This window comes from Protopterus annectens, chromosome 16.part0 (genome assembly GCF_019279795.1).
Source record: "Protopterus annectens isolate FY-2018-M chromosome 16.part0, PAN1.0, whole genome shotgun sequence".
In the NCBI taxonomy this organism is placed as follows: domain Eukaryota; kingdom Metazoa; phylum Chordata; order Ceratodontiformes; family Protopteridae; genus Protopterus; species Protopterus annectens.
In genome coordinates this window covers 173,665,947-173,678,063 of record NC_056750.1, presented here as the reverse complement: position 1 = coordinate 173,678,063, position 12,117 = coordinate 173,665,947, and the positions used below count along the sequence as shown (strand labels likewise).

At 39.1% G+C, this 12,117-nt stretch overlaps 1 protein-coding gene across 1 annotated transcript in view; it reads left to right on the top strand.

Annotated features, from left to right (window-relative positions):
• The window catches only part of LOC122790548, a 253,233-nt gene that overhangs the window by 123,527 nt on the left and 117,589 nt on the right, over positions 1 to 12,117 (top strand). Inside the window, exons 5-6 of the mRNA XM_044058096.1 lie at positions 8,060 to 8,132; positions 10,246 to 10,320. Of these exons, the coding sequence (XP_043914031.1) occupies positions 8,060 to 8,132; positions 10,246 to 10,320 (148 nt within the window). The remainder of the gene's footprint in view (positions 1 to 8,059; positions 8,133 to 10,245; positions 10,321 to 12,117) is intronic.

The following is a 12,117-nucleotide window of genomic DNA, read 5'->3' as shown; positions in this document are numbered from 1 at the left end:
GAAGCTCTGACATTATGCTGTTTAAGCTTCTAATATTAAGCAGATCAAAACTATGTAGTTCAGTACATCAGTTGTAACTTCTTGTCATTTAGGGCAAGCACCTGACTACATTCCACACAAGGCCACATGAAATAGATCCTTGTTTGGATTCAGTTGAATGCACTGTTTCTTTTTTTAATTGCAGTACTGCTGCACCATCTCTGAACTACCTACGATACTGTCACTACCCCAGTCATATATGGCATAGTCTTACTTGACAGTGTGTATGGGAGGGTCACCATAACACCCTGAAGAACTTGGGATTTCACCTGTCCAACACCACACCTTGGGCAGTATTTACACAATGCTGTGAATGAGGCTTAAATATGCACAATCCTATGCATCCCTAGACTGCACCATTCTGATACTCTAACATACAGACATAGCTGACCTTTACAAACTGCTTTAGACCCACACCTCTACCTTGGGTTAGCATTGCAGCAAGACAGACCTAAGGCATCCTCTACCAAAACAGGAAGTCTGCTTATAGATTGCTTGATCTGACTTCTCTTTCCAGCAATTCCAGTATGACAGAGCTAATCAGACACTTGCCACTGGCACAGACACTGAGATAAAAGTTCAAGCAAGCAATGTATACCTTATTCATTCATTCATTCATTCATTCATTCTCTCATTACCCACTTTATCCAGTTCAGGGACATGGGGGTACCAGACTCTATCCCAGCAGTCGGTAGGTATAAGGCAGAGAAAGTAATCCCACACAGGATGCTAGTTTACAGCTAGACATACATATACACTCAACCACACATGGCATGCATAGTTATGGGTAGTTTGATGTAAATTCACCTATGCATGTATTTGACATGGTAACAAACCAGAGCATGTAGTGAAAGCTCTTGCAGACACAGGAGGGCTGTTCAGACTGCACAGAACACACCCCAGCCAGCAATGGAACTGGCAACTGAAGTACTGTGAGGCAGCAGTGTTAACTGCTGTGCCACTGTGCGACCATAATTGATTTCCATTTCTATTTTCTCTTATACTGTCACACAGAAAGTAGGTCTTCTGGTACCCTGTATAGTTCCCCTGAACTGCCACTCCCTCATCTCAAACTTGAGGAGCCAAAAAAAAGTATAGGTGTGTTCTACTCTGAATTTGTACACTTAAATCACCAGACACTAAGCACTTCAGTGTTTCAGCCATTAATTCGCAACGTCATTAGGCAGTGTCGGCACTGTACTCCCATGCAGTCAGAACCTACTGATTGTACCCCCTAAGAGCTTGCTTCTAGGGTAGCCAACAACTTCTCGCTGCCCTACTTATGTCTATGCTGTTGCAGTTTAACAGAGTGCTGTATTGTTAGGAGTACTTCATTGTCCTATCCTAATTACATTGATAAAAGCATGTTTTTTTCAGTACTTTTATCCTAAATGGATACTATAGGTATTTAAATTCTTGACCACCACCAGAGCCCCAGAGCTTGTCCCTCTTACCAGATCCCCCCATACCACAGCCACAGCGAGGAATACTACTACAACCCACCGAGATTCCAGAAAACAGAGGAGGAATTCCAGAGGTTTTATACTCTATCCACAAACTCCCAGGGAGACAGGAGAACAAAACAGTGGACAGGCGTGAGGGAAATACAATACTGTACTCCCATGCAATGGGAAATACAATACTGTACCCCAGGGCCAGTGAAAACTACAGCCCAAACTGCAGAATCCTATATAAATGCATTCTACGGACATCTCCAGGAATGCATGGATCATGCTATCCCAAACAAAACCAAGACCCAATCATCCAAAGGCAGGCGTCCAGTGTGGTGGACCCCTGCCATAAATAAACTGTAAAACAGAAGGAGGAAGCTACTACATGATAGAGCAAAATCCCTAATAGAGAAGGCACCTCTGATCAGTACTAGCAAAAAATTACGATCCCTCATAAAATCCTCCAAGGCCAGCTTCGAGAGAAAAATTGCACAGGACACCAAAGATAATCATAAGGCATTTTTCAGTTATGTTAGAAATCTGGGATGCAACTCCCAGACTTGTTCTGAGTTGATTCTAAATGACAAAAAATACACTGAACCCACAGACATCGCCAATATCCTGGCAGACAGGTTCAGTGCAAACTTCTCCACCCCCTCCCCCCCAAAAGAGCAAGTATCTATCCCGGCAGAGGGCTGTCTCCCAAACATCTCAGATGCTCAGGTGAAGGCTGCCCTCTCCAAAGCAAAAAACACTGCTTCCATGGGACCAGATGGTGTCCCAGGTTGCAACCTACATGAACTACAAGAGGAACTAATCCCTCAAATAAAACAGCTATACAATCTCAGCCTCACTACAGGATATGTGCCCACAGAATGGAGTACAGCAACAGTGGTCCCACTCCACAAAGGTGGAGCATCTACGGTCCCTGGAAACTATCGCCCCATAAGCCTGACTAGCTTATTCTGCAAGGCTATGGAGAGGATCATCATGGAACTCATAAACAAAGACATTGGGGACCTACAGACACTAGATCCTACCCAGTTCGGCTTTGTCAAGGGCAGATCCTGCCTTTTGAACCTGGTTGACTTCTTTGAAACAGTCACCAAAGCCATAGATGAAGGGAAGGTAGTCCACACAGCCTATCTGGACCTTGCAAAGGCATTTGACACAATACCCCACTCGGGCATCATAGATAAGCTATCCAGCTTAAATATAAACCCCTATGTCACAAGATGGGCTGCAAACTGGCTCAAAGACAGAACCCACAGAGTGAGAGTTGCTGGAGCCATGTTAGACTCGAAACCGGTCACAAGTGGTGTCCCACAGGGTTCTGTCCTGGGACCACTCTTGTTCGGTATATACTTTTCCGAGGTACAGGCAAACGTGGGAGGACTATGGCTCACCAAGTTCTCAGACGACTGCAAACTGGGCGCCATAATCAACTCTCCAGCTGACACAAACATCCTTCAAAAAGGTCTCACAGAGACAGATAACTGGTGCCAGCGCCATGGTTTAAAGCTAAATGCCAAAAAATGTATAGTCATACCCTTTGACAAAAACAATGTGCCCACAAATTACCACATAGGCGGAAACCCATTAAGTATAGAGAAAGTTATTAGGGACCTGGGGACCCAAGTTGATAGCAATCTCTCCTTTGAAAACCACATTGCCAAAGTGGTTAGAAAGACCTTCTACATAGCCCACCTCATCACGAAGGGTTTCACATCTAGATCAAGAGAGGTAATCGTGCCCTTTATTCATCCCTCATCAGGCCCATCATAGAATACAATGCCCCTTTTGGGATGTACCTTACCCGACACTTGCAGCAATTAGAAAGACCCCAAAAGTATCTCACCAAGAGGATCAAGGGTCTCAAACAGATGCCATATGCTGCTTGGTTAAAAAAACTCCAGCTCTACTCAGTTGCATACCGCCTACTTCGAGGCGATCTATGCCTGACATACAAAGCTATGTCAAATCCAGAATTAATGGACATGCTCCACCTCAGTAAGTCTAAATCCCTTAGAGCCACACGCTCGAGGGACTTGAACCTCAGCACAGAAATAAATAGAACTTGCTGGAGGGACAGGTTCATAACCCAGAGGCTCCCTTCGCTCTGGAATAGAATTCCAGTTCATGTGAGGCAGAGCACCTCACTGAATCTCTTCAAGAAGAATCTCGATAAGTGGATGGGGGATCATAGGTTTGTCCCAGGGATTACTCCTGTGTCACTATTAGACAGATGCACAGTAAACTAAACCTTAAAAAGGGCACAGTATACTCAAATCAAGGGGTGGCGTAAGCCATACAGAATCGGGCTAGGCTTATAATTGCCCCAGGGCAGATAGCCTAGTATGAACCTATGAACCTATGAACCTGGACAATCCCGACTACTACCCAGGTCCCAGGCTCAGACAGAGAAAACAGCCACAATAACAGGTACAATAACAACAACAACAGGTACCACAATAACAGGTGCTCCACTTATCTGGAACCACTCTGTTAAAGCACTGACTGAAGAGGAAAAAAGTGTGTTGTCCAAAGGACTTACTTTTGTACCAAGCTGCAGGAGTGAGGTTGCTCAAGTACTGATAGACCTTAAAATGTTTGTGAGGAAGCTCAACTTAAGAGTACAGTTTCATGGCAAAAGTAATGACAATGAAAATAAGCCTATTGATGAAACTATAAAAAGGCCTAGCAGCTATTGTCCACCACTACATCAAACACTAGCTGCTTTCGAAGTGAAATGTGAGATGGATATCAGGAAACTGCTTAAAAAACCTCCAAAGAAAAAACTTTATAACTTAACACAGGGAGAAAGAAAAGTATTGCTTGAGCTAGGCAATGATAAATCCAGGCGTGTAATGAAGGCAGACAAGGGAGGAGGTATACTTGTGACTGATACCACTAGCTACAACCAAAAGATAGAGAACATGCTGGGGGATAACAAATTTTATGAGTTATTTACCATGGATGACATAAAAAGAGCATATGATTTACAGAACACTAATCTCACCACATTATGGGAAGAAAAAATTATCACTGAAAATCTTTATAATTATTTATGGAGCCCATGCCCACATTTACCTTACTTTTTTGGAATACCAAAGCCACACAAGAACAGAGAAGACCCACCTTATAGACCGGTGGTAGCAAGTGGAGGTTCCCTTACTGAAGCCACAGCCATTTACCTTGATTACTTGCTGAAACCTCTAGCAGAAAAGAATAAGTCATACATAAGAGATTCAATGGATTTTCTGAAGAAAATAAAAAACATTACAGTGGAAGCTGACAGTATTTTGGTAACTATTGATGTGGAATCCTTGTACACAGTGCTCCCTCACAATTACTGTATAACAGCAGCTATGAAGTCTTTTAAGAAACATAATCAGGGTACACAGGCACAACTGCAAAAGTTAAGCAAGCTCATTAATCTTGTACTGGACTTCAATTTCTTTACTTTCAATGGCAAACACTACAAACAAAAAACTGGTATAGCAATGGGGGCTGCCATGGCTCCCAACATAGCTAACATAGCCCTGGGCAAATGGGAGAAGGACTTTGTGTTAAACAACACAGACTACATGCAGCATATCACATGCTATTTACGTTTTATTGACAATGTCTTTATTGTGTGGGAAGGTGACACCTTGCAGCTTGGAGATTTTATCACTTAACAACCCCCTTCCTGAAGTTTACCTCTTCCCATAGCTGTACTTCAACCACTTTCTTAGATATGCAGATTTCCAAGGACATCGACAATAACAGAATCACCACTGATCTATTCAGAAAACCAATGAGGGTTAACTTATTACTCCACAGTAAAAGTCTACATCCTACAAAAAACAAGTATAATGTAATGAAGTCCCAAGGCTATAGATTAGCTCAAATCACCACAGAGATGGAACCATTTTTGAGAAACCTGAACAACTTAGAGAATGATTTTCTAGTGAGAGGCTATGAAAGTCAGATGTTAAAAAACATCCTGGAACCCATTATAGAACTGAAAAGGACTGAAGCACCTTCACTCAACCTCCCCAGTAGAAAAATGTTAAGTAATCCCACAGAGAATAACAAATGCAAAAATAGCTGCATCCTGGCATACACTTTGGATTATCACAGTATCAAAAATATTATTGAAGAAAACTGGTACTTTGTCACAGGAAACCCTTTTCTGATTAACATCTTAGGTGAAGCCCCATCATTTGTTTATAGGAAGGCCAGGAATATTAGAAGTTTTGTTGAATTTAAACCTAGACCATGTGAGAAAAGCACTAAAAGATGTAAAACTAATTGTAAATTTTGTATATTTATACAGCAAGGTGATAGTTTTTATTGCCCTTATTTAAAGAAGATCATTAAAACCAGTGCAGGGGGTGACTGTAACACTAAAAAAGTAATTTACAGGGCACAGTGAAATGAATGTGATGCATTCTATGTGGGCAAGACTGTAAATAAACACAAGCGAAGGATTTCATGTCATCTGTCAGAAATCCGCTCTGGATGTAAAAATAATGCACTAGCCAAACACCTTTCTCTTCATAAAAGACACACAGGTTTTAAGTTCCAGATCCTGGATCGCATAGACATGGGCGTTCTTGAAGGAGACATCCCGAATATTCTGGAGAAACAGGAACTCATGTGGCAATTACAGCTGAACTCTTTTAGAAAGCCTGGACTAAACTACTACTGTTCAATTAAAAGTGCACTGGAACTTAGAAAATTGCCACATTGTTTACATGACTAAGTGTATTTTATTTTATTTTTTTTCTACAAATTGGTTTTAAATACCATTTTAAATCATTTGAAATGTAAGTGTATATTTTGTTTCCATCATCATACATATATATATTTTTTTTACTTTTTTCTGGTTCTCTTTTTTCCACTTAATTCAAAATGATGGTAATAACAATACTAACTAATTATACAATTATATAGGTTTTTAGGGTTCTTGTACACAGACCTGAAGAAGTCTAGAAGGACGAAAGCGATCTTTGTTAACAATAGGTTATGAAAATAGAAACTGATTTTTACATGCAAAATGTATATGTATATATTTATATATAATTTTTGATCGCAAAATGAACTAAGGTTGATATATTTCCAGCCATGTAGTATACTGCCTTGTATAAAATCACAGACTTAATAATTTGGTTAAATAAGATGTACCATTAAAGTACATTAGGGCTATATATTATTATGACAGCTACTAGGTAGGGCAGGACCAGCTCGAATGTCACACTGATGGGGGAAGGTATGTGAATTTAACATGTGTACCAATAACACTTCGTTTTACAGCACAATAAACCACTCCCATGCCTGATAAAAAGCATATATATATATATATATATATATATATATATATATATATATATATATATTTAGAAAGCTTGTGAGGAAATTATTACTCTATTTTTGTTTTACTTGGATCGCTTGTCTGTGTACTTAATAAAGGATTTTTCGACTGGAAACAGACTGCCTGCCTTGCTTGGATTACTTTTGAATACTTAGTAATGCTGTAGAATTATATATATTTTCTATTATTACTTTTTGACTTGACGAGTTTACGTTCGCTACTTCTACTACTATTGTCTGATCTGATTAATATACAGTGATTAACTAGAAATATATGGACTGAAAATCTTCCACACAGAAAAGTTTCTTACACTGTTTTGTTTTTAGACCCACTACACTTTAGGGGGTTGTTTTGAGACTTTGGGGATACCAAGGAGATTACTTGTTTTAAATTCTTAGTTGTGTGATAACTGTTTTTCATATTCAAGCCAGTATTTTTGCATCTTGAATGGGTAAAGTACATTTTCTCTGTAAAAGTATCCTTTTGTCATGACTTGAGTTTGTGTAACATGTTCTGCTTATGACCAAGATTCTTTACAAGGGTATGTTAAAAAGTGCCTGGAGACTGGAAGGCAGAAACTGTGGAAGTATATTTCTCAAGTGTCTATGATTTTGCAAAAAATCCCTAATTTTGCATTATATTTTTGTCCCATCCGTTGTAATTTTTTTTATTTTCTCGTAAAGCATTGAGGATTATATTCAGTAAATAATGTCAGACATTACGGTTTTGTACTTATTTTTCAAAAAAGAGCATTCTGATACAAAACCTTTTGCTCTAATAACTTTTAACCAAATTAGAATAGTATTTAAAAATTGTCCATGTTTTTGGGTCTTTGACTCCCCATTATCAGCTTTATTCAGAATTCTTTTGCAAAGAAGTTGAGAGGTATAGGTGTGTTTGTGTGTGTGTGTGTGTGTGTGTGTGTGTGTGTGCGCGCACGTGTTTATGGTGGGGGCTGGAATATGAAAAATGCAGGCCTGATAGTCCAGTAGTAGCAGTGAAGGAACTCAAGGAGAGACCCCTAAAGGAAAGATTGGATGTTTTTCTGAGAAAACATCAATCTCTAGGACAATAAATAGGTTCATGGATGGAAGGAAGTTGCTAGCTGAATCTGACTCTGTTTTACGACTGCTGAAGAACTTGACAGGGGAGTGTTAATGGACATTGTCAGTCTCAGCTTCTCCAAAGCCTTTGACTCGGTACTTCATAGGTGGTTGTGAAAAAAACTGCAGAGCTTGAGGATAAGAAGAAAGCAATCAAACGGACTGTTACATGGCTGAAAGGTAGGACAAAGAGAGATATGAGAGATGAATAGTGTCAAGAAAAAGGGAAGAGATTATTGGGGTATAACAGGAGTTGATAAAGAATTATTTAGTTTAATAATTTCAGACATATATCTGAAGAAGCAACGAAGGTGAATACCCACATTACATACACCACAAAGACTGGTGCAGCAACCCCATTACATACAGCACAACAATAGGTGCAACAACCACATTCTATAAAATACAGCAATTGGTACAGCAGCCCCATTACATACAGGACAACGATTGGTACAGCAGCCCCATTACATACAGCACACTGATCAGTGCATTAGCCTCATTACATACAGGACAACGATTGGTGTAGCAGTCCCATTACATACAATACAATACAATGATTGGTGCAGCAGCCTCATTACGTACAGCACACTGGTGCAACAGCCTCATTACATACAGGACAACGATTGGTGTAGCAGCCCCATTACATACAATACAATACAGTGATTGGTACAGCAGCCCCTTTGCATACAATACAATGATTGGTACAAAAACCCCATTACTTACAGGACAATGATTGGTGCAGCAGCCCCATGACATACAGCACAATGATTGGTACAGCAGCCCCATTATATACAATACAATACAGTGATTGGTACAGCAGCCCCTTTGCATACAATACAATGATTGGTACAAAAACCCCATTACTTACAGGACAATGATTGGTGCAGCAGCCCCATGACATACAGCACAATGATTGGTACAGCAGCCCCATTATATACAATACAATACAGTGATTGGTACAGCAGCCCCTTTGCATACAACACAATGATTGGTACAAAAACCCCATTACTTACAGGACAATGATTGGTGCAGCAGCCCCATTACATACAGCACAATGATTGGTACAGCAGCCCCATTATATACAATACAATACAGTGATTGGTACAGCAGCCCCTTTGCATACAATACAATGATTGGTACAAAAACCCCATTACTTACAGGACAATGATTGGTGCAGCAGCCCCATGACATACAGCACAATGATTGGTACAGCAGCCCCATTATATACAATACAATACAGTGATTGGTACAGCAGCCCCTTTGCATACAATACAATGATTGGTACAAAAACCCCATTACTTACAGGACAATGATTGGTGCAGCAGCCCCATGACATACAGCACAACAATTGGCGCAGCATCCCCATTACCTTCTGTACAATGAGTGGTATAGCAGCTCCATTATATGCAGCACACGTTGTTTAAAGTTGTGAAAACTTACAGGAGGAGGAAAATCAGACTGCTATAATGTGTTCAGAGGAAGGCCACTAGAAGGGTGCATGCAATGGTGAGGAAAGACTATAACGAAGGACTAGGGCACCTGGATGTTTTCTTACCAGAGTGCAAGAATGACATGGGAGAATATGACATGCATATACTATGTCATACTGGGGAAAGTGTCACCCAGAACTGGAGGAAAAGGTCTCACACACAGTATCATGTAGGGTCAAACTTCTCCTGGGTCTACAAAAGTGCTGTTTGACAGTGGAGATGTGAGCACACAATGATCTACAAGAGTGAGTAGTGGAGACAGAATGTAAAGAAAGCTTCAAGTGAGCATGGGGCAAGTGAGGTAAGGGAGGCATTGAGCAGAGGTAAAATTCTAAATGTGAACATAATAAGCTATTTGTCTCCTTCTGGTCTCAAACAAATGTAATTTTATGTGGGAATTATATCCTGTGGTTCAGATCCTGTGATGGTGTCAGGGGCCATTGGATTTTTTACACATTCTTATTACTGTACATTGTTCACATCAGTGTTTACTTTAAGGTAGACTGCTTCTTGTCCCTTTGGATGGAATGTCAGATGAGATCTCAGTGTCTTGTGAAGTAACTGCATCAGTAAGGCATTTGATTCCCTACTCAAACCTGTTGCTATCAGGATGTAAGACTGTGTGTTGTGTGCTACACCAAAGAAAATTATTTTTATTTTTATAGAAATCATTTTTTTATCTAAGTATTTCATGATATAATGTAGGTAATTAGAGAGAGAGATTCATACTTCTAGAAAAGTATAGGTTGCACAGGTTTCCAAGCCTGATGACTGACCTATTTTTCTTTATTGTTTTCCCTTAGTAATTAAATTGGAAAGCCTCTCCCTTGGTCGGTTACCAACAAAGAGTGCTCTGAATAGTTCAAGCCAATTGAACGGTAAGTGCATTTAATTTTTCGTCCATGCCGGAAGATGAATTATACTGTTGTGATGCAGCACCTTGTTATGACGGTAATGCACATCATGTTTGCTCATGGTTGATGTTTATATTACACATGCATGCTCCATGCTTTTTTACACATTTCCTTCGTATTGTTTTTATGGGAGGACTACCCTGGGCCACGTATGCGAAGTAGTACCATTTTCAGTGCATGAAGTAATTTCTTGGAGACAGACAAATTGAATAGTGAGCTTTTGTCTCTTCACACTTTCTTGATAAATTTTCTATAAATCTAGCTTTCTTCTGTGTTGGTTTCCTGATTTTTCCTAATGTGTTGTAACTGGTATTTCCTTTTTCCTCCAGTCAGTTTGCAATTCTTTTGCTGGTTTAAATACATCCGGATTTATTTATTATTGATATTTTGTTTACCAGTTGTCCAGCTGACTTGAGGTTCACTTTTGCAGAGGCTAAGGGTGAAACCTTCTGCAGTTTAAGAAGAAAAAGCACATAATTCATAAAAAAACTGTACAAATCACACAAAACCTATAGTACATAACACAGAAAACTGAACCGAAAAAAAGACTATTGGGTGTAGATCGAACAGGCAACAGTTACAAATCAACTTTTTATTAGCGCTTTCATCCAACTAAACGTGAACTTCTTCAGATTATTCAAACCAACAAAAGTGTTATCTAAATACATCAAGAAATTATTAATTTCAACTAATTAAACAGTTAAACAATCCCCCTAGTTAAAGCAAAAGCAACAAACTACAAAAACATTTAACTATATAGTTTTTACAGTTACCATTCTTCTAACCTAAACTTAATATAAAATTTCTTTTCATGTATTAATATGCAAAATTAAAACCGTTGCTAAAATTATCTGTTCATAGTCTTAATTTTAAGAACATAAGATATAGAACACATTTTATTAACACCAGGCCATTTATAGGCACCCAGCCTCAATTGCCATAAAAGTTCTTTTTTCTCTAAAATTAATTCTGAAGGTCCCCCCTCTAAATCCTAAATTAACTTTATCAATAGCCATATACTTGAAAAAATGCCCAATGTTATCTCTGACATGTTTTGCAAGGCCATTAGTCACCTGTCCCTTCCTAATGGCATATTTGTGCTCATAAATTCTATCATGTAATCTTCGGTCCATTTTGCCCATGTAATATGCCATACATAATTGACAGGTAGCTAAATAAACCACCCCTCTGCTGTTACAATCAAATTTGTGTCTGATCTTATGCTCATGCCCATCAATTTGAAAAGATGTCCCTGGTATAATTTTTGGACAGTATGGGTATCTACCACATTTTCCCATACGTGGGTCCATAACAAAAGGTATCCTATTCAAGTTCTCCAAAATGGATTTAAAGTTAGTCCCTTTTCTAAACACCATCAATGGTGATGTTCCTAATCTTTCCCTCATATGACCTTCCTCCATCAAAATCGGCCATTTTTTAGTTAAAATATTTTGAGTAAAATAATGGTCTATACTAAACTGAGCAATGAACTGTACTGTATTAGATACTTCTAAAGGTTGATTCAGTAATGCATCATCCATTGTATTCAAATTCATCTGAATGTCTACTAAAGATATACTGCCCAAAATAAGGTAAAAATGTCCTATTACCCTCTTCATTTTAACTTCCCTTCTCAAATTGTCCAACATATCTATTGGATATCCTCTCCTTCTAAACATGGAATATAATGAATCACATTCTGTCTTAAAATGCCCGTCTGGTGTAACCATTCTTGGTGCCTGTACAGATTGACCTTTTTTG